The sequence below is a fragment of the Limanda limanda genome, chromosome 14 (assembly GCF_963576545.1).
Source record: "Limanda limanda chromosome 14, fLimLim1.1, whole genome shotgun sequence".
Lineage (NCBI taxonomy): Eukaryota > Metazoa > Chordata > Actinopteri > Pleuronectiformes > Pleuronectidae > Limanda > Limanda limanda.
The window spans coordinates 19,799,183-19,824,331 of NC_083649.1; the positions used below are offsets into that span (position 1 = coordinate 19,799,183).

General features: G+C 41.7%; 2 protein-coding genes across 2 annotated transcripts in view; both read left to right on the forward strand.

The window, feature by feature from the left end:
• The window catches only part of gabra3 (gamma-aminobutyric acid type A receptor subunit alpha3), a 63,308-nt gene extending 39,224 nt beyond the window's left edge, over positions 1 to 24,084 (forward strand). The window contains exons 4-10 of the mRNA XM_061085572.1: positions 5,067 to 5,287; positions 9,446 to 9,528; positions 10,800 to 10,952; positions 14,064 to 14,216; positions 16,614 to 16,819; positions 23,583 to 23,621; positions 23,764 to 24,084. Of these exons, the coding sequence (XP_060941555.1) occupies positions 5,067 to 5,287; positions 9,446 to 9,528; positions 10,800 to 10,952; positions 14,064 to 14,216; positions 16,614 to 16,819; positions 23,583 to 23,621; positions 23,764 to 24,084 (1,176 nt within the window). The remainder of the gene's footprint in view (positions 1 to 5,066; positions 5,288 to 9,445; positions 9,529 to 10,799; positions 10,953 to 14,063; positions 14,217 to 16,613; positions 16,820 to 23,582; positions 23,622 to 23,763) is intronic.
• Positions 1,772 to 3,442, forward strand: LOC133019172 (tripartite motif-containing protein 16-like). Its single transcript, XM_061085564.1, has one exon. It carries the CDS (start codon positions 1,772 to 1,774, stop codon positions 3,440 to 3,442), a length of 1,671 nt encoding a protein of 556 aa, XP_060941547.1.
• Positions 24,085 to 25,149: the final 1,065 nt, after the last annotated feature.

Here is a 25,149-nt window from a genome sequence, read left to right on the forward strand (position 1 = left end):
TGTGAAACAAATTCCTTTTGACTGGCTACTTCCTGAATTCGTTTTTATTAACTTTTTCATGTGTTGATGACAATACAGAAAGACTGCTTTGCTGCGTATTAATTAGTGCCCGAGCACCTCCGGTGGGAGGCCCTATTGTATTTCGAAGGATTTGCATTTCCCTTTTGGGCTTTTTCAGGCCTAGACGCTCAAATTCTTACCAAACTTTGCAGGAAATTCAAAACCCCAAAAAGTTATTGTATTCTGGAGTTATTTGAAATGGGCGTGGAAAAATGTCTCAACAGCACCATCTAAGGAAAACCCTCTCAGTTAGCTTTCACCGATCTTCACAAAAATCGTAGCCCAGGTGTATCATGACTAGACAAAAAAAAAAGTCTGAGGTGCTATGGGAAAAACCTGACAGGAAGCCCGCCATTTTGGCTGTTTTCTAAAATTTTCTTTGACGTACTTGTCCCAGGCTTTTTCATCAGATCAACTTCATATGGAGATGAGTGTCCTCACAACAAGATGGAGATATAAACTACCTTGAATTTCGAGTTTTCATCAGACGATGTGACCGTGGCGTGGTGTAAAAGTTTGATTACACGCCATCAAAACACGATGTTCTGTATCTCAGACATACATGGTCCAATCGAGTCCAAACTAGACATGTAAGACAAGAGTCCCGACCTGATGACATCTACACAGAAATTATGAATTAAAATCACAGCGCCCCCTGGTGACAAGGGGAAACGTGTTGTCTTTGGAACATCTTCCTCTTGGAAGTATTCCTCCTCATCACTGACTGCAACCATGTCAAACTGTGTCAAAAGTGTTTCAAGACCTTGATAATGGCATAAGATTAATGTGACTATTCGTCAAATGCCATATCAGTGGCGTGGCGTCAAAGATCATCAATTCGCCGTTAAACACTAAATTGCTGTAACTTCGGTGTTCATGCTTCAGTCTCCCTCAAAATACATTTGTGTATATGGTTTTAAGGAATGGGCGTGACAAAATAACTGACGTGCGCCCCCTAAAGTGAAGCCCCGGCACTAAGATTGGCCGACATGTACAAAAATCAAAAGGGACATTTGTGTTTTCATGACAAACAAATAAGTCTGATGAACTTGTCCTTGGGCTTTCATTAGATCAACTTCAACTTCTGTGAATGTCATCTCAACAAGATGGAGATATAAAATACCTCGGTATATATGATTTAATCACACGGCGTCAGCATGGCGTGACATGCCAAAAAAGAGGGATTCATTATAAGTCCTCTGTGCATTGTTCTTTCAGCCTCAAACCTCAGTCACACATTTACAGTCCCGCCCTGATCAGATCCATATCAATATTGACTCATCATTACAGCGCCACCTGCTGGCTACAGGAAGTGACATGTTTTAAACTTTGATGAATTGCTATTGGCTGCTTTCGATATACAGCTCAAATGAGCTTTAGATATAAAAGAACACTTTAAAGGAATCACTAAGCAAATAATTCTTTGTTGTCAGTTTGCTTTAATGTCACAGTGTCAGTGATGTTAGTAACCTTTGATGTCTTAGGTGTAAAGGTGAAAGATTCATAAGATCTGAAGAGAGAAAAGAGTGTTTTTGACCTGAACAGAAGGCCAGTATAGAGATAGCGATAGACCATACTGTTGCTCTTAATAGTGTTAATTAGTGTGTTAAAACGTGGGAAAAAGAGGAAGTGAACGAGAGAGGGAGGAGCAGAGATCTGTTTCTGTTCGGAAGGAAGTTAAACTATTCTACAGTCACTGGCAGCAGCTGAAATGGAGCAGCAAGAAAATCCACTTGACAGAGAAAGATTCTCCTGTTCGATCTGTGTGGATCTACTGAAGGATCCGGTGACTACTGGCTGTGGACACAGCTACTGTAAGAGCTGTATTAACACCCACTTGGACAAAGAGGAGGAGAGAGGAAGCTACAGCTGCCCTGAGTGTAGACAGACCTTCACACCGAGGCCTGTCCTGGAGAAAAACACCATGTTAGCTGATTTAGTGGAGGAGCTGAAGAAGACTGGACTCCAAGCTGCTCCTGCTGATCACTGCTGTGCTGGACCTCAAAATGTGGCCTGTGATGTCTGCACTGGGAGAAAACAGAAGGCTCTCAATTCCTGTTTGGTTTGTTTGGCCTCTTATTGTGAGAAACACCTCCAGCCTCATTTTCAGTCAGCTCCATTGAAAAAGCACAAGCTGGTGGAGCCCTCTGAGAAGCTCCATGAGAACATCTGCTCTCGTCACGATGAGGTGATGAAGATGTTCTGCCGCACTGATCAGCAGTGTATCTGTTATCTCTGCTCTTTGGAGGAACATAAAGACCACGACACAGTGTCAGCTGCAGCAGAAAGGACTGAGAGGCAGAGAGAGCTCGGGCTGAGGAGACAAACAATCCAGCAGAGAGTCCAGGACACAGAGAAAGATGTGAAACTGCTTCCACAGGAGGAGGAGGCCGTCAATGGCTCTGCTGATAAAGCAGTGGAGGACAGTGAGGAGATCTTCACTGAGATGATCCGTCTGCTGGAGAAAAGAAGCTCTGATGTGGAGCAGCAGATCAGATCCCAGCAGGAAACTGAAGCGGGACGAGTCAGAGAGCTTCAGGAGAGACTGGAGCAGGAGATCACTGAGCTGAAGAGGAAAGACCATGAACTGAAGCAGCTCTCAGACACAGAGGATCACAACAAGTTTCTACACAACTACCCCTCACTGTCACCACTCAGTGACTCTACACACCCATCCAGCTTCAGGATCCGTCCTCTGAAGAACTTTGAGGACGTGACAGCAGCTGTGTCACAGGTCAGAGGTCGACTACAGGACATTCTGAGTGAGACAGGGACAGAGATTTTACAGATTGTGTCTCGAGTGGATGTTTTACTGCGACAACCAGAGCCAGAGACCAGAGCTGACTTCTTAAGATATTCACAGGAAATCACACTGGATCCAAACACAGCACACAGACGTCTGTTATTATCTGAGGGAAACAGAAAAGTAACAGGAACGATTGAAGAACAGTCTTATTCTAATCACCCAGACAGATTCCCTTATTGGTATCAGGTCCTGAGTAGAGAGAGTCTGACTGGACGTTGTTACTGGGAGGTGGAGGTGGGGGTGGCAGTTGGTGTAGCAGTCACATACAAGAATATCAGCAGAGCAGGAAACTCACTTCAATATCAATTTGGATCAAATGATAAATCTTGGTCATTATGTTGTGTTGTAAACAGATATAACTTTAATTACAACAACATCTGGACTCCACTGTCAGGTCCTGTGTCCTCCAGAGTAGGAGTGTACCTGGATCACAGTGCAGGTGTTCTGTCCTTCTTCAGCGTCTCTGACACCATGACTCTCCTCCACAGAGTCCAGACCACATTCACTCAGCCTCTCTATGCTGGAGTTTATGTTTATTGTTCTGGATCCACAGCTGAGTTCTGTAAACTCAAATAGACTTGAGTCATTAAAAGCAGTGATTTAGATTCTGTGTTTAAATCATTTACTTCTTTTGTCTACATGTTTGTTGATCAAAGTTCGTCGTGGTGACGTTTCTGCTCCGCACAGAGATCAGCTGTCAATCAAACACTGACCTTCCTTTATCACACATATTTAGTTCTCACTTTGTAAAAACTGAAATCTATAATTACACTGACATTCAGATGGTTTTAAGGAAGGGGCGTGGCAAAATAACTGACTAGTGCCCCCTAAAGGGCAGCCCCTGCACTACTATGGGCCCGACATCTACAAAAATCTATAGGGACATGTGTCTTTTCATAACAAAGAAATAAGTCTCTTGGATAGATATGCTAGACCAAACAGGGAGCCCACCATTTTGACTTTAATGGCTATTTTGGCCATTTTCCACATTTGTACCTTGACGAACTTGTCATACGGCTTTCATCAGATCAACTTCAACTTCTCATTTGATTTCATCACATGGTGGGACCGTGGCGTGGCATCAAAGTTTGATTACACACCATCAAAACGTAAACTTCTGTATCTCTGGCATATTTGGTCCAATCGGGTCCAAACTAGACATGTAAGACAAGAGTCACGTCTTGAAGACATCTACACAGAAAACATGACTTGAAATCACAGCGCCACCTGCTGGCTACAGGAAGTGACATGTTTTATACTTTGATGAACTGCTCCTGGGTGCAAAACAGCTCAGTCAACTCAATGGATCATGGTCAGAATTGTGACATTTCCTCAAACCGTGTAAACATTGATGTGCGGCGACGGATCAACCTTCGTAGCACATCAATGACAGCATTGTCTCCTTTGGCGAAGGACACGATGTTGTCATAACTCCAGTGTGTATTGTCCTATCACCACCAAACTTCTGTCACATGATCAGAGACTAAGCCTGAACAGCTCTATGTGTCAATATTTCCTCAGTGTCATAGCGCCACCTACTGATTCCCCATGAAACAGGAAGTATTTTGTAAATCCACTCTGCATTATCCAACCGGCTCCGAAATATTGACCTATGATCACAATCCTGACCTGAACAGCTCCATATATTAATATCAGTTCAGAGTCATAGTGCCACCTACTGATCAGTGTGAAAATTAAGTCGTTGTAAAAAAACGCATGCAACGCGGAGACGAGCGCTTGGTCATCGTTCGCTCTCTCCACCGACCGCAACAGACTTCAACTTGCGGGTGCTCGGGCCCGTTAGTGCCCGATTATATTTGGTTTAATAATTTGTGGCTCATGGACCACAATGATCGAAAAGATGCCAATCTGTCAATGAAGACAGTATGTTGAATATGCTGGGTATTTATTTAACTGTCCATAGCACTTGCAGCCTATAAGAGTTTTACAAAGAGTAAAGTAGTCAATGAACGCGTCACTGCTAAAATGTTGACTTATTGAAACATGATTGGTCCATTTCAATAAGTGTTCCGATGTCCATGAGGTTTCATTACCATTATTCATTAAAACAATGCTTTAGTGTCTGCTGTGGAAATCTTAAAGAGTAAAATGGATTTATCACCTCCATGCAACCAGTACTGAGTCCCATCTCTCCAAACTGTCATGTTGCCAAATAATCCCATGGCCTCTCTTCCCTCAGGAGTACACCATCGATGTCTTCTTCCGTCAGAGTTGGCGGGACGAGAGGCTTAAGTTCGATGGGCCCATGCAGGTTTTACCCCTCAACAACCTCCTGGCCAGTAAGATCTGGACTCCTGATACCTTCTTTCACAATGGAAAGAAATCTGTGGCCCACAACATGACGACTCCCAACAAACTGCTACGACTGGTTGACAACGGCACGCTTCTCTACACGATGAGGTGAGCCTTCATTCACACTGGCAACAGGGCCACTTCCCTGTTGAAGAGGTTACGTGACAAGACTTAGAGTCTATGGCTCTGCTTGCATCTCAATGAGGCTGTACTCAAGGTGCTTTCACACCACATAACAGATGTGAAAGGTGCCATGAAGCACGGACAACATTCAGTCAAACAATTTGGTCTTAGTTCAGCTAAAACAGAATTTGCATTATGAAAACACGTTTTATGATAGAATGAACCAAGTGCAGGAAATTGAGACAGTATTAAACAAAATAAGAAGAGAAAGAAGCTGAAGCCTCTCACCGGATTGCTTATGTCAATGATTTTGCTGGAAGTAAAAAACAATAATGATTCTACAGTAGCAACAAAATTAACGAAGTGAACTAGTTAAAATGGAAAGAATGAGTACAAGGAGTAAATTGACAACACACCAATGTCTAATGCACGGCCGTCTACAAACCAATCAATGTCAAGTATAGGTAGATGCAGCCCACTTATAGGTGAAGATGACAGGACGTATGTATACAGTATGTCGCACAAAAGTTCCTATTTTACTCCCTAAATAGCTATTTGAAACCAAAACTAACCGGATCAAATGTAAATTATGAAACAGAGACATGAACCTTTGTTTAAATGTTGGTCACAGATGTGCTGTCAGCTAAATGAGAACATGCAAAAACATCATGCCAACATGACGTTGACAGTCGGTGTAACTCCCCTCACTGGTGACTGAAAGCACCGATGATCCAGTCCACTATGACACCACAGAAAACAGCTCTGCTAAAAACAGCTGCACGCTGACACATTAACATAAAATACTTTGCTTGTAAAGACCTAGTTTTCTGCTGAGCTTAACATAACAGCTTGAACAACCAGCAAACTGAAGGCAGAGACAGAACCAGCACCAGATGTAACATTCTAATGAAAGCAGATCCAGGATTGATCAACTTAGAAAAGAAAAACTTTACCAGCATAGACAATTAATATATGAACTTCTGAACTGAAACAAACTAAATGATTCAAATTAAAAAAAAAGGGGTTGTACAGTTTACCTCTGATAAGAATGTCACTGTAGTATTGGACAAATTGTAATTTTGAACTGATGATGGTGCCATGTGGAAAGGTTAAGGGATCACCCAACTTATTACAATTCATCCTGAGCAGATTATGAATATCAATTTCATAACAATTCATCTCGCAGGTTGTTGAGACCTTTCACTTGAACAGCTCATATGTCAACCTCCAAGCCTCGGTGCCAGAGGGATTAAACCTTCAGCTGTGTGGAGCTGATGCAGCAGCTCCTTGATTCATTTCATCAGTCCGAATGTCAGACTGTGCCGCCAGTCTGGGCCACATGTGTTTCAAAGACAGCTCAGAAAATAATAATCATTTGATCAAAGAGATGCCGCTGTGTCTATGTCGTGCCTAAAGTGGACTGTAAATAGCTGCCGAGACAGTCAGAGCCGGCAAATGCTATTATCTACATGACTGGAGCAAAAATAATTCATTGGTTTCAACTCATCTAATCACTGCATCTGTCAGTCAGTCGGCATTCGCTGTGAGCTTTGCGTCAGGAAATGGAAGAAAAGAAATGTTACGGTCATCCAAATGGTCAGTATTGATTTTCCAAGGGGTGAAAGAGGGAGAGTTTCACATTGTGGCTCCACATGAGTGGATTGGATGTGGTGGCCGTCCTGCCAAGGCCAAGAATGACATTTGCGCACTAATGGAGTATCGCAAGGACAGATGTGCCTGCGTCACTAAGTAAATGTCTGGTGAGATGATAAAGAGATTGTATGAGGACACAGAGTAAGATAAACCACCGTCAGACATTTTGGAACCAGCTCATTGGTCCTTATATTCCTGTCTGAGGCTGCATTTTTTTGGGGGGGGGATTTCAAGCTACCGAACCCATTTCTGGAGTCACTATCTTTTGTGTTGCACTGACACTGTGGTTTATTCACGGTATAAAAAGCTGCAAATGATTAATTTAGACTATTGCTTTTTTTCAAATGTATCCTACAAAATATATGTATTGTTAAAGGAAGTCTGCAGAGAAGAGATTGATAACGTTGGCTTTACTCGGCACACTTCACATGTATCAGGCTTTAGAATGGGAAATAAATCCATTTGTTTTAATAGGATGTCGAGTGTGGAGTACATCACCACAGAACCCTGTGTTGACCGGCACTCCTTAATAAAGAGCTGCTTCAATCCATTTAATCAGCGCGTCGACAGCATCTGCACTGACGGATGCGGTGAAGGCCTCCGCTCTGCAGGATTGCATCATTATCTTTGGATTGAGGGAGCTGGTATTGTCTGCCCGTGCTGCTGCTGTCCTGTGCTGGAATGAATGATAGAGAATATCAATTTGTGAATAATGTAAAATACTCAAAGAAGACCGTGGTGGATATTTTTAGGTCAAACTTTTAGCAAGAATGTATTTGTTCACAACCACTCAGCCACATTTGACAATATCCATTTCAAAGTGTTGAAGGAGATTTTTAAAGAAAAACTAGGATCCATTGGACCAATGCTGCATAACTAAACACTCAGTGCTGTGCAAATACAGTTGGTGCAATACTGCCTTATAGAAGAATTATTTCTGGATTTTGAACACATAGAATTTTGAATATACACTTTATTGTGTGATGTACAGTCTTGCAGTGCTAGTGGATCCTCACCTTGATCCTGACTGTAACACCTATTTGATGATTTGCCAGGACTTCTGATCTGGCGTCACACAATGAGGTTAACACTGAATTCTCAACTTTTCAGTCAGAGACAAATTCGGTTTTGTTTATTTAAAAATGATCTGTAACTCTTCCAATCACCCTCAGCGTTACCTTGTTTTTTAGCTAAGAGCTGCTAACAGCTGTGGCTCAACACACCAGCACACGTGACGGACACAGAACTGAAAAAGATCAAACAGAATACCAACATCTCAGGATGAAGACACCTGTGAAGATGTCAAATTGACAACACAATGAGATTCCAAAGCTTTTGGTGATAAGGGCTGACACAGAAATATCATTCCAGAGAACGTGAACGCCTCTGACTTAGACCATCTCCTGCTGCTTTCATTTCCCGATATGAAAAACTGCTATATTAGCATATTTTTTTCTCTTAATATCTTTTAGTCATAACGCAGACAGTTTGCTTAGTCATCTCTGATCAAAACAACTCTCTTAGTGCTGTCTGATCCATACGTGGCACAGTTTAGGGACGAGATGAATTTGGTCTATTAGATGTCAGTTTAAGTGCTGTATGATATGAAGCGGTGCGTTGCTCACGTGTGATTTATTTTGTAACATGATAATTTGCGTAGTTGCTGAGACACTTATCAGTAATGAGGCAGCACCAGAGAGCAGTCAAGGGGGGGGGGGGGGGGCAATGAGAGCACAGGGTTGTTGCATTATAACACAAGGAGCTAATGAGAAACTATACACTGGTCTGTGATGTTGATAGTTTTAATTTTACAGCATGAAATAGCGTTTACACTGACAAGACAAGTTAAAACTTCTCATTAAATCACTTTTTTTTTAATCATAAAAACTGTAAACAAACCGAGCCACAAAATACACTCAATATCTAAGCATGATGCGTATTCCTCATAAAGCAACTACATTTACCTACTTTAATATCCGGCTCTACTCCCAGTTGCTCAAATAACGCAGTTCTGGATTGATGCCTGGTCTATAAATGTTTTAACTGAGTTACAATAACCCTGTTTGTTGTCCATTTATAAGCAACCCAGTCCACCGTGGGGTGTTTTTATGGGCTGCGGTTTTGTTTGAACTCAGCAAATTTAATCCTAATGTTGTTTAAATATGTATGAGTGACATAATATGCAGAATTTCTCTGTTTACTGAGAGTGCATTTTGCAGCTCGGCTATGGGACCAAATAATATAAACTCCGGTGCTCTCTGGACATTGTGTGTCTGAGTGCAGCCCTCCAGATTTTTTGTGTGTTTTTTTCAAACATACATACCGTGGCTTTTAAATGACTGAAGTGGGCATTGTGTCATGTTTACAATCCAAGTTTTGATTTTGCCAGTGTCAGTTTTCGGTGCATGATAAATACAGTCGTATCACCTCTGATAATGCTGACACTGCGGCATCACAACTGAAATATTGATTCTCCCCTTGTCCCCTCAGGTTGACCATTCATGCCGAGTGCCCCATGCACCTGGAGGATTTCCCAATGGATGCACATGCCTGTCCTCTGAAGTTTGGAAGTTGTAAGTCAGTCAACAAAGCCATGGGAAAGCAGGAGCTCGATATGAAACAGTGCTGCAGGAACAGTGGGGGGGGGGGGGGGGGTTCTCTGCAGGTTTCGGCACCTCTGTTCAGGAATAAACTTCGCAACTGCACTCACTGAGGAATATGAGAGAAGGGGATAACTGTCATTCTGAGATGTGTTTCTTGTAGCAACGCAGCAAAATTAGTCAACCTTCAGCTTAGAGTGAGCGCTCCCTCGATACAAACCAGGCTATGGATTTAACACACTGAAATATGTTCAGGTTATTCAGTACGGATTTACATATCTAGCATATGGACTCACTGCAGCTAAAGTGTATGAGTGGTGCTATATACTGTGTTTTTTTAAAGGGATAGTTCACCCAGATACGAAAATGTCCTCATTATCTCCTCACCCCTTTACCGATGGACGAGTGGGATAATAGTTTGAGTCCACAAAACACTTTTGGAGTCTCAGGGCTAAACAGTGTTAGAGCAGAATCCAATGCAATTGAAGTAACTAGTGGCCGCTTCTTCAGATGTAATAAAACAGACAAAACACAACATGCCTCCTTACTGCTGGTGTGGTGTCATCTAAGTGTCCCCTAGCCCCGACGTTCATATTCCACTCGAAACGGCCTCATTACACCGTTTTATTCATATAATTAAGAAGCTTCTTGAACTTCAGTTTGTTCAGTACATCTCGGTTCTCAAAAAGACTCTACAACCATGCTAGCAACTTTAGGACAGTGGCTGATGCTTCCCTCCTCTGATTGGTCACTTTGAACACTCCAGTTCCCGAGACTAGACAAAGGCCACAGTGTTGCCTTTATGCAAACTGTCCGGCGTCCATGTTGTGTGGAAGAACACGAAGCGCTGTTCAGATGACTAAAGATTATACAAAATAAACACAACACAAAATAAAGAGTTTTCTATTGCACCGAGTAATAAAGGTTAGAGTATATCATGAAACAATGTGTTTTTCCATATCGTTAAACTAAATGTATTGTTATATCCTATAGTCCAATCACAAGGTTGGTAGGAATCAACCTCTGTGTTATATATAATATATAATTATATATAATATAATTGACTGAGACTATAGATCACTAAACAATCACTCTCTCACTACTGTATTGACAAGAAGATTTTCTGAAGATGACTGCTCTACGGCAACATTTTTAACCACAGCAACTGTTGATGTGTTCTACAATGTGGACAGAAAAGATAAAGTTGACTCCAACCAAATGTAACCATCTTTTTTTTTGCTCAGATGCATACACGAACAATGAGGTGATCTACCTGTGGACTCAGGGAGACGAGAGGTCTGTTGCTGTGGCCCCAGACGGCTCAAGGTTGAACCAGTATGACCTGCTGGGACACGTTATTGGCAAAGAGACCATCAGCTCCAGCACAGGTAGAAGAGGTGACCCCCTTCAGCTCAAGTAGTAGACGGCTTTTCCTGAAATTCAACCTGATGTTGTGCGTTTCAACAATCCAAACACCACACTGAGCTTTTACGGCTTCAGTGTACAGGTGTATTCATGGCAGTTTGACAGCTGTAGTGGACACACCAAATTCTAATATGATTGGGGGGTGGGGGGGTGGGGTACTGCAAAGAGTGAAACAAAGTTAGTGCATCATCACTTCTCCTTTACTTTCCGTTGACATACAGACCTCACTGTATCGGCACTCTTCTGTGGGTTTTCATAAAGTTACAATCTGCACTTTTCTTCACTTTCTGCCATTTTACGTTCAGCTTGCATTATATGGCTCCATCGAGAAAAATTATGACTGTTATCAGTTTTCTGGGAAAACTATTCAGCATATTTACAGAGGTACTAGAAGCGTGCCAGAGGTGAAAGCCTTATTTCCATTCTGTTGTGGGCTAACAGCCCAGAGTCGACTTTATGAGCACTGAGATAAAGGACAAATATCCTTCCCCGTACTTTTGATTACATATTCATTTGATTCTTCTCAACAACGTTGTGGAGGAACCATTTTATCTGACAAACACAGTCACATCACTTTTTATCCATTTCCCCATTGATAGACTTAAAGCTTATGGCGGCGTGAAGTACCAAGGTAACAGGGTAGCGACGTATAATAGTATAGGCAAAAACATTCCCTGCAATATTCCTGCAACATAAAATAGAGAAATATGTATTATTAATATAATACATTTTGATGATACATATTAGTAGTGATCATTTACAAGAAAATGTAAGTAGTCAGGGTACTTTGATAGAGATCTATCGGGGGAATAACATCAATAAAACATTTCCAATGTCAATTTAGATAACAGGATTTAGGTAACACGGATAAATCGCTGAACTACTGATTGCTGCAGAGCTGAAGATAAAAGGTTGCTTCAACGGGGCAGTAGGTAATTACTGAAAGAGTGCGTCGCTTACAACACAGCAACACCGACTTTCATTTTGAGAGATTTCCCCTCCGTTGTGAAGCCGTTTGCTCGTGTGGCTCTCAGGAGCTGAGCGTCACAGATATGTCTGACTGTGTTCGGAGACTAAAAGCTTTGTTGGATGACACAGTGCCTGTTTTCCAAGGAGGCAGAAAGCTGTTGAAATGATAGAACTCGTGTAACTCCGCGGGGAAAACTTTCCTTGAGCACATCTTGTGTGCTGGTTTGAACTTGCATCTGGCAAATTTTGAGGGAATTTTTGAAGGAACAAGATCATCTAAAGTCTGACTAAAAGAGCCAATGGAGTCGACCTGACCACTTTCATAAACAAGTTCAGCTTGAGGATGTCAGATTTTTATTTAAACTTAATGGAGTGCAGGGAAGCCGAGGGACTGGCTGGATTTGAGCCAGTTCAGCTCTGGTTAGAATCTGCTCATAAAAAAAAGCACCTCAGGGAGTGAAAGGCTGTTTTTCTCATATCTTTGCAACACAGATTACAGACATGGCAACGAGAGCTGGTGCTTAGGGGGGACTGTGATTGTGTCCATTCACTGCCATCGCCGACAAAATCTGAGCGGAAGGAAATGTTTTATATCGAGAGGCTAGAGTGATGCAGGCGGAGGTTCTTTTTAACAACAGCAGCAAAGAAATCCATAGGAAAATGTGAGTGTGGGTTTAAAAGGAACACTCCACTGAAAATCTATATTTTGAAGTTAAGGTCTGACGTTGGCTTGAAGGGTGGCTCCGAAAAGGTTGTATAGCCGTTCCACATGGAAAGTGTTTTTTTTAAAAAAGCTTTTTTGACATCCATCACTCGGACATCTCACCAACAGCTAGGATCCAGTTCATCAAATATTTCACTGCGGAAGCACTCGACTCACCAGAGATCCCCTGCACCACAAATCTATTTTTTCCTCCCACCCACTTAGGTCCCAGATCATTAAATGGTATCTGTAAGGACTGCTTTAGGGTCCTGGTGTCAGTGACTATGTTTACATGGACCCATATATTCTGAGTATTGACTTTATCCACAATAAAAGCTTATTTCAATAGTGGTTTACATGAGCTGCTCATAGAATATTTAATGTTTATTACCATTTACATGCTACAGTCTGATTATGACTCAGCTTAAAATTACAGCCACTACATCACAATGTCGGCTGTAATATACCACCTCCACCCCTCCGTGGATGGATGCGCCCCTCGAGCCATTATCTATACCGCTTATCCTTCTGAGGGTCACACAGTTTTCCTCCTGTATAATCCTCATGCAGCCTGGTTGAAAACTATTTGTGTCCAGTAACTTTCTGCCATCAATCAGCCTGGTGTCTGGCTGCTGTCCTTTCAGCTCCCGGGAGCTGCTGACAGACAAAGATGAGGACAAAGATGCTGAGCACTGGTCAGAGTCGGTGTAGATTAAAGAATCCAATGCCTCAGTTTCGGTTAATGTTGATTCCCAGCAATGCTGCTCCTCTGGCAGCTGGAGTCAGGCCAGCAAACTTTCAGAGTCACCTTTGTAGCTAAACAAAGAACTCATTCAGTGGTAATTTTTATTGCTGGCCAAGGAGATATTTAGTGATATTAAATTTGAAAGGATCAATCTTTTAGAAACAGTATTTACATATATTATTTTCTATACCTCCAGTGCCCTTTTCTGTTAACTTTTGAATTTCATCGTAAGGTTTCCTCTCGCGTGTTGGGTAGTGCAGTGTGTTAGGAATAGAGAGGATATGCCCTTTTGACATCTTCAGTTCATTTTTTACGATGAGAGATTCATTTATTCAATTCGGCCACTCTTTCCAATTCTCCTCTTGATGCCTTTCTAAGTCATCCTAGATGAAATTGAAGTGAAATCGAAGGCATTTATGTGTCTTTTATACAAATTGCCCATCAAGACGACCTTGGAAATATTATTTTCTCCAACATTTTCTGTTGCCATGTGGTTAAATGGCTCATCTTAAGGACCTAGACCTATGAGCTATACTTTGATGATGCAAACGCACACATTAATGGTTTTGAATGTTTCAGCTTGTGGTGCTCCCAGCTGTTGTGCATGGCTGAATCAATAATCATGACCCTGTGTGTTTCTCTCCATGTTTCTTTCCTCCCCCTCAGGAGAATATGTAGTGATGACAACATATTTCCATTTGAAAAGGAAAATTGGCTATTTTGTGATTCAGACCTACCTGCCGTGCATCATGACTGTCATACTGTCTCAGGTCTCGTTCTGGTTGAACAGAGAGTCGGTTCCTGCTCGCACTGTGTTCGGTGAGTGTCGTCTTGCGTCTTTAATCCAATTTTGAAAAAATGCACTAAATGACTAATGTGAGATCAGTTGTTGAAGCTTTAAGAGAAAAACATGCGCAGAGCTGATGATGATTCAGCATTATGCCAAACAAGTGGAGGGTTTCCCATTGAAAAGTTCTAAATAACATGAAAACCTATTGGCCTTTTGCACATGCTTATGAATGAGTCATGTTTTTTTTCCCCCAGAGCTTCTATCCCAGTATTGATTTGTTCCTACTTCTGTAAATACAACAACACTAATTAATCAGAGAGAAGTTGGAAAGTCTGGAACGGGAAAAATGCGGCAGGTGATCTACAAGGTGCTGCATCTGTCAAAGAGGATGTTTGGCTACTTTGTCAACTACAGAGCAGCCAGTCTGGTTTAAAGTGTTATTACTTACCAAGCCCGAGGTGATTTAGATAGAGCCGGGCACGTCACATAATCCCACTGAAGTACCAGTGGACTAAAAAGGGTCCGATTGCACGTTTCTATTGGTGGAACAAACTAAATCAATTCATTTTAATAGAAATGGCACAAGATCAAATCGCCACTTCTTCAGAAAGGGTTTTTGAAGAGGACAACAAATCCTTTAACCAAAACCACTTTCAGGTCTATCTTATATTTTGCAAATAATATGCGGAAGGGTTTTAGTAAAAAAATAAATAATAATAAGCTGCACAAAATGCATTTGATTGTATTTGACATTTCCCCCTTGTTTCATATGTGCCACTTCACTGTGTTATCCTCCCTATGTACCGTGAATAATAATAGAATGTGCTGCATAATCTATGAAAGAGCCCCTGACCTGTGTTTGTTGAATAATTTGCATTTTGATTTGGAAATGAGGCACACAAATGTATGCACGTACACTCACACACACACACGCACACAATCAGAGTGACAGACGTTAAATAAGATGCAAAGCAAGGGATTGTTTGGGAAATAAAAATGTAAGTTACAAAAGCTTATTTTTCCATGCATTTACAATAATAATTTACCTTCAGTTCTCCACAAACAGACCCGCAAGAGTATTTCTCCCCCAGCAGTCGTCTCAAAAATCATTTCAGTCCCGAGTAATTCTATTTGTAGAGAACAATTTCCTTCACACGAGGAGAGGAGCTGTAATCAGTGTCATTTTCTCAGTGGAATGATTGAAACATCTACTGTGAAGGACAAGGTTCCCTCAACTGTTCACGTCTCATATTTTCTCTTCTCATTATATCGCAGCATAAAACTGATTCTTAGTGTCTCTTTGTTCCTCCAAAACTAAAGTCATTCATCAGTTCTGTTTTCTGGTTGATTTTAAGTTGTATTTTGAAGGGTTATCTGGTATAAGAGCCTGATACATTTGATTTACATTCCCTGATATTAATCCAGATCGTAACACCCAAAAGAAATGAAACTCTTGCACCCCCTTTAAATATTGGAATGTCATCAAATTATGCAAATAAATAACCAAAATTATCATATTTAGAATAATGATAATGTTTGTCCTTTGAGTAAATAGTTACACAGTATAGAGTTAGTATACTGTGCGTCTATTTTCACTCAGATGAGAAAGATTAGAACTGATAAAATACTTTATTTTACACGGTTGGACACTATTACATTTAATTCCCAGGGGTGTTGAATGTAGAAATGTGTCGCACTTTTAAAAGACTGTATTTCAAAAAATGCGTTTCCAGATTAATTAGGAAGAAGATGGAGGTCTGTTTAAACCTAATACATTATCCTGCACTAGATGTATGCAGGTCACTACCATCTTTCTTGTTTTTTTGTATTATGTAAAGGACGTTTCAGTTTTTCCGTGGTTGTGCTGGGAAAAGTATTCATTATTTTTCACTGTATATATTTTGGACTCCAGTAGACACGGCTCTACAAGGGCATCTATTGGTGCTCGTAAAAACATGTCAGACCGGTTTAAACAAAAGTAAACAACCTGGAACATTCACTTTAATGGTTCATTGTATTGAGAAGCTACTTCCTGCTCGAACCTACAAGACCGACCCAGCAAACTCACACTGTTTATGCATCACTGAACTTTGTTAGTGTGGCTCCACTGTCTGATTTCTCACAGCCGATGATTATGTAAAGTTGAGTCTCTGCAATGCAGTGGACCATTCTGTTAGGCTCCTAACTTTTTACTCTTTAAAGCCCAGTAGAGTAATTTACATGATTGAGCTAAATTGGATAATTTAAGCTTGTCTTGACCTTCTGTTACATGGCTTGAGTGGACACAGTTTAAAAGCTGCAGAAAAAAAGTTTCTAAAATCTTTAGATCCTTTTGCAAACTTGAATTCAAAGTTGTGAGAAAACGAACTTTCCTTTGAGTGTTTCCCAAAAGAACCTGTTTGCTAATGTTGTTATTTCATCCTCAGGGGTCACCACTGTCCTAACCATGACCACCCTGAGCATCAGTGCTAGAAACTCCCTCCCTAAGGTGGCCTATGCCACGGCCATGGACTGGTTCATGGCCGTGTGCTATGCCTTTGTCTTCTCTGCCTTGATTGAGTTTGCCACAGTCAACTACTTCACCAAGCGCAGCTGGGCATGGGATGGGAAAAAAGAGGGCATGGAAATAAGGGTGAGTGATTCTTAATTAACATGTTTTCATATTTAAAAAAAATGAATTTATGGACATGACTTGCCTGCATTTATGATTCATCAGTGTGCACTAGCATTAAAAAGCATCCTAAAAAACTAAAAGGTTTTCAGGAAGGAGTTTCTCTCTCCATTTATTTTCTTGCTTATTAAATTGCAGAATAATTTTCCTCATCGTTTGCTTTGATAAACGTGTTAAAAACGCTCAGAGTTTCTTAGAGAGTCCTCATTTTACACTGAAGGAGTGACGAGGGCAAATTGCACTTTGGGAACATTGATAGAAAATTCCTCCCTTAACACAGCCTGGAGTACTCTATAAAGACTATAAAGAGAGCTTTTATTTATTCATTAAGAGCCAAATGGAACAGGGACAGTGGGGCGGAACAGTGAGAGCAAAAAAAAAAGCAGAGGTAAACTCCCAGAGATGCTGGCCCTGATTTATGATGGCAGCATATGTTCAAGTCTCATCCTTAAGTCACGGAAACTCAATCTCCCCGGAAAAAATGGCAGCCTTGCATCTCGTCTGCAAATTAGAGGCTTGCAGATTAAAAACTGAGCATTCGTCTTTTAAAATCAATCACCCGAAGCTGACGCTTTTATTTGAAGCATGAAATCTGATCGTGCACAGTTTACAGGGTTTTTTCTTTGGTCCGAGCTGATGTTGCCATTGTTTATGAAGCAATAAGATGGTGAGTGAATTAAAATCAAGGTAGGAAAAGCAGAAGAATAGATTGTGCACACAGTAGTTTTATTTGGAGGATGCAGGGGTCAGAAACAAGACGCGTTTCTATGAAGTTGATGTGAAGTCATAAATAAAAAGTGATCAGTGTCTCACGATAGACACAGTTCTTACATTTACAATGATTCCTTTGATGTGTTATGGCTGATCACATCCAGTGAAATAGATTGGAGGCATGAGACGGTATCAGAGCACAAAGAAGCAAGAAAGAAAAATAAAGCACTTGGTCCTGCTCTGAACTTATGAAATATCCATATTTGTCTTGATTAATTGATTAGTTTTGCTTCACCATACACTTCAAAGGCATTTATTTGTTTCTGTAATGAATGGAACAAATGTATTGTCCATATGGATTCAATGAATGACACAATTAGGTGATGACAGTCTTCTGGGCTTTAACTGACATTGAATATAAATGTTTATATTTACATCTGCTAAATCTAACTGAGTGGTTTGCCCATTTGAGACTAGCTACTAGCTGGTAAATGTGCACGGTGCCGAGTGTCAACTGTCAACAATTTAAACTTTTAAATGTAATTTACAGCACAATTCGCACAACTGCATGTGGTTGTTTTTCCAAAGGCACACGTACATTACTGTGAGAAAGGAAGCTGGCAAACACCATGATTTATTTGCATCAACATCCATTGCTTTATATTAAATTATGCTTTTCTAGAAGTCTAATTGAGGCGAAGTAAGGAGGCAAAGATTAGGAGAGGAAACTGTCGTTGCTGCTCTCACATAAAAATGCTGGAACACTTCTGTCACGGACGCCACATGAAGAAAATGGCACAGCCACAAACCTATTTTCTGCCATTTATGAACAAACTGTTTGACACAATCAGTGCAGCCTTTTTCAGTTTTTTTTAAATATACTTTGACATTTTGTCCTCTGAGTGATGGGCAGGAATGTATATTGCTGCCATGGAACTTTTCAGTTGGTGGGGATCATTTGCAGCGATTCACTGCAGCAGAGTGGAGAGTTACTTTTTTTTTTTTCTCTCTTCCTCCTTTTGATGCCTCGTCTTAATGGCAACAGCCTGAGCTGCCTTCTCAGGGGCTGTGCTGAGCATGCAGTTGTCATGATAGATAAAAAAGAATGGGGTCACAGAGGGAGACATGGCACTCCCATAACACTCCCCCGCCAGAATGAGCTACTGGAAAGCAAAGGCATCTCACTACACTTTCTTTTTTTTTCATTTTTAATGTATTTGGAATAAAGGGTGGAAAAAATCCATAGGAGGAGAAGCTAAGAGAAAATAGTGTTTTTAAGCTCATTTTGAAAAATACAAGCTCTTCATCTGAGGCAAGGCCACTACTCTTAGTTCCACACCAGAATAAAAGACTTCACTGCCCCCCCGGGTTTTTTATTTCCAGGTTTGAAGACAGCGATAGTTAATGTGCACCAACTTACTTTGCAGGATTCTGGAGGGTCTTAGCCTTTTTCTTTTGCTTAACATTCTTTTTGACAAGCGCTCTACCTCATTAGCGCTCTGTCACCAGCTAAAGGTGTGCTTATTACAGAAATCAGCCGGTGGGGAGTTTGGTTGAAATAAAAGCCTGCGTATTCTGGGGCTCTCTCCATGACACACGATTAAATTATTATTATTACAAAAATTTACAACGCTGGTTTCATCAGCAGAGACTGGAGCAGTGGTTCATTGTGCGGTGGGCTTCACCACCAGAACCAGGGAATCATCACGGCTTCAAATTTACGCCTCATAATCTGGTATTTCCAGATCTGCTGCATAGATGACTACATCTACAGATGTTTTAACGCAACAGGGTTTGTTAGACAATGGTGGAGACGCAGCCTGTCAGCATCATTCCTAGTCACATTTGGTAGAGCAGAGCTTGACACTGTTACTCACTTAGGCGCTGCAGGAACAACGGGGAAGCTGCTGCAGCTTGTTTGCTAGCGTAAGTTAACTTTTCTCTTTCGGAGGTTAGTGTGCTCAGGTGGAAAAACAAATTTAGTTGCCTTTCCTCGAGGCATCTTGTGACTAAACTTCTATAATGAAAATTTCCCATGCCATTGTTTGAGCTAGAGGAATCTTTATGCACAAATATTTGCCAGAGTTTTCTCTATCCTTATAATACAGCAGGATGAAGTGGTTATATCCCGCTAACCATGCTGAACTATGCTTTTGTTAACCCCATTGTCACCAGACACAGGCTTTTATTACTCCACCAGAGTCCTGCACGGTTAAAGTTTTGCAAACTTGCACCCGCAAGGCTCCATAAACCAACCTGTTACCAGAAAGGTTTCTGTGATGTGTCTTGTGGCTTTCAAAAGCTAATATGTTTTGGCCCTTTTTACGAGCAGCAAAGCCCCTGAGAACATGATTCCCAACTGGCCACTGTTGGGAATTGATGGAAGTGGGGGGGTGAAAGGTGGCTTTATAAGCGTATACTATAGAATAAATTCTTGTGACTGACTAGGATTCATAGAAGCTTATTTTGTTTTAATTTCATATTGCTCCAGAAAAGACACATACATAATTCCCTCCTGCTGCCCACAAAAAAAGATAAACACAAGACGGAGTGAAAGGGAAGCAGAAGTGTTTCATAGAAACTGTGTTTGCCTTGATTTTGGTTTACAAAGCAAGTTTGATTTTGACTTTGACACACGCTGCAGGGATGACATAAAGCTCACGCCGCCACCAAGTGTCATATTTACAAAAAAATGGCATCGCAAGTACCAATAAAAGACACAACAGGGACTCTACATCTCCATAAAAAACGCGTCTGCATGCCCACACACCCACATGCTCACATACTTGAGGCTATTAAAAATGCCAACACCTCATCTCCAACCTTAAACCGGCACAGACTGTCACAAGGTTCAGTTCTATGCACACATGCCCACGCTGAACTCCAAACAGCAGGACACAGCGAGGCACAATTACCCCCGGGGTACTTAATCACACTCGTAAGGAAATTCTGATGCATCAATTTGCAGAAGTAACAAAGACAAGGTCAATAGATGCATTGTATTCCGGGGTTATTTGTGCCTGCAGCCAACCAAATTACTTTGAATAGTGTACAAGAGTCTTTGGCCGGAAGTGAAATATGTGCTTTGTCACATTAGGTTGATAAAAACATGCAAACAGCCGGATGCCATGTGTGGTTTCTCTAATAATTAGACCATATAAATTACTGCAGAGGACAGCGCAGTCAAACAACAACAGGACATTACTTTGCTTTGCTCTTTGGTCAGGTTAATGGGAAAAGAACCTCCTCGGCGCCAGGGACTCGCGGCGCGTTTAGGGGCCTACGCTTAAAGTCGTAAGACACATTACAGCAGTCATTGGCTTCTCCTGCTGATGTAAGCAATCACTGTGATGGAGGAGTCTCATGGCGGCGTTAGATGTGGAGGAGTCGATAACGTGGGAAAGTATGTGGTTATCCATGGCGACTCTTTCTCACCCTATACTAATTGACTTGAGATAGACCCCTTCAGGCTGCGGCTCGCCATTTCCCCCCCACTTAATGCAATCAGCTGCCTCCGAGCGTTTCTCTCTCTCCACGAGACTCGCTGCTCTTTTGCACTGATCCCATTCAACATGTTTCCACCTCAATTCGGCTGCCTCCATCAACCTCAGACAGAAGGTCTGAAATTTAAAAGTGACTTAATAAGCTCATTATTTTTACCCACTGCGGATATTTTTCCACTGCTTGTCACATTTGACATGAACAAGTGGTCTCCCGGTGAGATTTATGCACACTGCTTATGATGGGCAATCTTCCTATCACTAGGTGCGTGTGCAGGGCGTGAAGGCTGCATTGCTGATCTGCTGCCTCTCGTGGGTATATGTTAGGGGGGGGGGCGTTTCTGCTGCGTGAGGTTCCTGGTATAACTACTGCGTTTCCTTGAATAAAAGTAGATATATGTACTCAACTATGTCCGGACTCTATAAAACCGTGTAACTACCAGTCCTGTAATAACAATCAAAACCTTTTATTAAACAAATGAATGGATTCAGTCAACGGACACGGTAGAGTGGTTTTACCTTGAAACAGGTATTGGAATATTTATGTTAGTGACATATTCCACAAATTTGCGAAGGATTGCACACAGTACGCTGAGAACACAGACGAGACCTTGACTCTCTAGAAGAACAGTGTGGCTGCTCTAAACTGATAACGTGGCGAAATGAAAAAATAAGTGCATGCGCTGCTCACGCACCCAGCTCGGCCCCGGGGATGAAAAAGTATATCACAATCTCCGTAACACAATCATGATTCACAATCGGAATTACAGTATTCCTTTCAAATTTTGAAATATACTCCAGACACAGAGTATATTTCAAATCGGCTGACGGACTCACTTGGATCTATTTGCACCATTTTAACACAGTATTGCATTAAAGTCAGTATTGTCATGTGCATTAGTGTCTGGAGTCTGACGTTGTCCCACACCTTTGAATGGCACCATATCCTTAATCTAGATAGAATGTAATCGCTCAGTCACCTTTTATTGCTCTTATCGCATTTTAGCGACTGCTCCAATGCATCAGTCAGTGTTAACTGTGGGCCTCATGAGATGCAGATGAGATACCGACCTGGGCGGAACACTCTCAGCGTGTTCCTCTGGATTGGTCCTTTTTGAGGAGGTTGTTGCATTCGAGGTGACTGATCATTACATAACTAATTTTTACAGATAACTTTGCTTGAAAATATATCTGACTGCCATGCTATTAGCTCACGTAGAATCATTTTTCAAGACATAGGGTATAATTTGGCCAGTGAGCAAAGCCACCTAGTCGTCAATCATTCTGTTGGTTTATGAACGTGGTGTAGATCTGTGTTATTTGGTTCGATCAAGTTTGTACAGTGATAAAATCTGTTTGTTTCACTTCAAACATAGATCATAGTCTTCATCATCAAATACAATATAAACCAATCAGATATGCACCCTCACACTGGTCTACCTCTCTTGCCTTGTTGCATGTATGGCCACATCCCTGCCTCCATTTGTGAGTGTGTGCGAACATGTAGGATGAAGACCAGGCAAAACCGCTGCTGATAAGCGGTGTGCCCAAAGACAGGGAGGCAGTTTGGAGGAGGGGAAGAGGGCACATTAGTTATGCAAATTAAAACGATGGAGTGAAGGGAAAAGGGAGGACAATTAAATGAGGATGAAAAAGTAGAACAAAAATGAAAGCCCGGCTCAGAGCAAAAGCGAAACAGGGGAGCAGTGAAAGTGAAACTCTTGTCGCAGGACACGTTCGACTTCAGTTGCGCCGCAGATCTCAAAGTGGCCACTGTGGGGATGAACGCTGTGAGGAAAATTAGCCCAGTGTCCCAGACTCACGTAGTGTCTGCCACGCAGGAAACTCTGCCCGGTGATTAATCTCTGTGCCCTACTTGTTCCCTCATTCACCGTGTGCACGGCCCTGTACGCTCTTAGGCTGACAGCATCCTCTGCTGATGTAAGTTTAGCTGTCTGAGCGGACCAATTTAGCAAATAAATCTCAGTCTCCCTGTGTGATTTCAATATAAAAGACAGTAATGATTTCTCTGTAGTAGCAGGGAAGAAAGCCGTTGCTCCAGCCAGCTTTATCATCACACAGCCTTTGTCGTGTTTGTTTTGTCGCAAGCTGTTTGCCTGAAGAGGCCTGGCTGCTCTCATTGACACAGTCTGTCAGACATGTTTTCAGGCACTGTTATTTTGCTTTGTTTCTAATCCTGCTCTGTGCTGCTACTGCTAGCAGTATCAGACGCCAGGCCAGCCTGGTTCTGCAATGATACAAAATGCAATTGTCCCCATTTCAACGCACATGATTTAACCAAACTGATAATTTTGTCATGACATTTTTAATCATGACCATTTTTTTCTGCAATCCACATTTGTATGGTGCAGATTTGTATTGACAATATTAATAGTGTAAAATGGTGTAAAAGAAAAAAGTAGTACTAGCTAGATAGTGATGAATAGAGTATGTAAGATTGGTAATTTTAATATAATTGGTAAACTTTTTTTCTTTTCTACTTTTCTTTTCAGGAACCGTTTCAGGCTAACATGGCCAGGATTAACGATATGGTTAGGCTTTTGTTTTGTTCTTGTGTGTGTCGTGTCTCGTGGTGTTGCTTCTATTTCCTCTTTATGAGTTCAAATGGAAGTATTGTTAAGTCTGGTGCTTCGCCCCTGACGACCTTTACTTTATTGCCTTCTTCCTTTTCAGAGAAGAGAATCTGCGACTTTGTCCAAAAAGGCAAACAACACCTTCAACATTGTCGGAACCACATACGCCATCAACGTTGCTAAAGACCAAGGTTTGACGACCATTTCCAAGAGTGCCACTGCAGCGGCGGCCAAACACCAGTATACGCATAAAATGGAGGACCCCTACATGGAGGCCAAGCAGTCCTACAACCGTGTCAGCAAAGTGGACAAGATATCACGCATAATATTCCCAGTTCTGTTCTTCATCTTCAACTTAGGCTACTGGGCCACATACGTCAACAGAAAGCCTGCTATCATGGAGGAAAACAACCAAAACTGAATTTGACTGAATGCTAGGCCTGATCTGGTTTGGTTCACAGTGTAGACAGGTTGCAGAAGGCCAAGTCCATTGCATCTTATTGTGTGTTTCTGACTGTGTGTGTGTATGAGTGTGCGCGTGTGTTTTGTGTGTCTGTCTTTTCTTAAGAGTTTGATATTTTGCACGTCTGTATAGATGGAAGGCAAATTTGAACATACAATAGATTCACATCCAGTAGCGGACGTTGGAGGGAGCACATCCTCACATCTGGCTGTGTTTGTGTAGCTTTTCTTTTCTCCCCTCCATACTTAGCTCTGGCCCTTTTCCCTTTTGTGAGTAACCAAATCGTTCCTTTGCTGTATCTTGAATGCTTGCTGTTTTGTAGGGGTAGTCAAATTGTATTTTTACTATGTTTTGACATAGTGAAAATACTTTGCTTGTAATAAGTTAGAGCAAGCATGCGTTGAAGTTTTCATTGTAGCTCATTACCACTGATACGGTTTTGACAGATCCATTAAGTTAAAAACATGCATGCACGCACGCACGCACGCACACATACGCACAGTGATGCATCAGAATTTGTTGGTCGTGTTACTGTGCTCTGTTAGCCGGGGCAGGCTGTATAGTTCCATAGGAACATCATTAATAATCTTCAATGTCTGGCCTTCGGCTTGCGCTGAATCTTTACAGACCCAATGCAGTATCATCTGGAATTGCTTTCGCGTCCCATGGGGCTGCCTGTACATTTTCTAGTCCAGTGGCTCTTATTGTTTTAACTGGCTGACTGTGTTCAATGACAGAGAAGCTATGTGCCTTGGTGAATACACACATCATAGAGAAAAAAGGCTTTGACACACTCACACTTGCATACACAGCACACACATGCACAAAAGGTCTGTGTGTACATTACATGTAAACATACACGGGTATCCACAGGCTCTGTGCACTGTTGTATGTGGCTATGCCCCGCCCCCCCACCCACGGCCCATGGGCTTGGGCACCGAGTGTAAAATTGCTCATTAGTGTGGAAGGGTAACAGACCTCTGCCTGTGAAAAGACAAAGCGAAGAGATTAGAAAGATCCAGC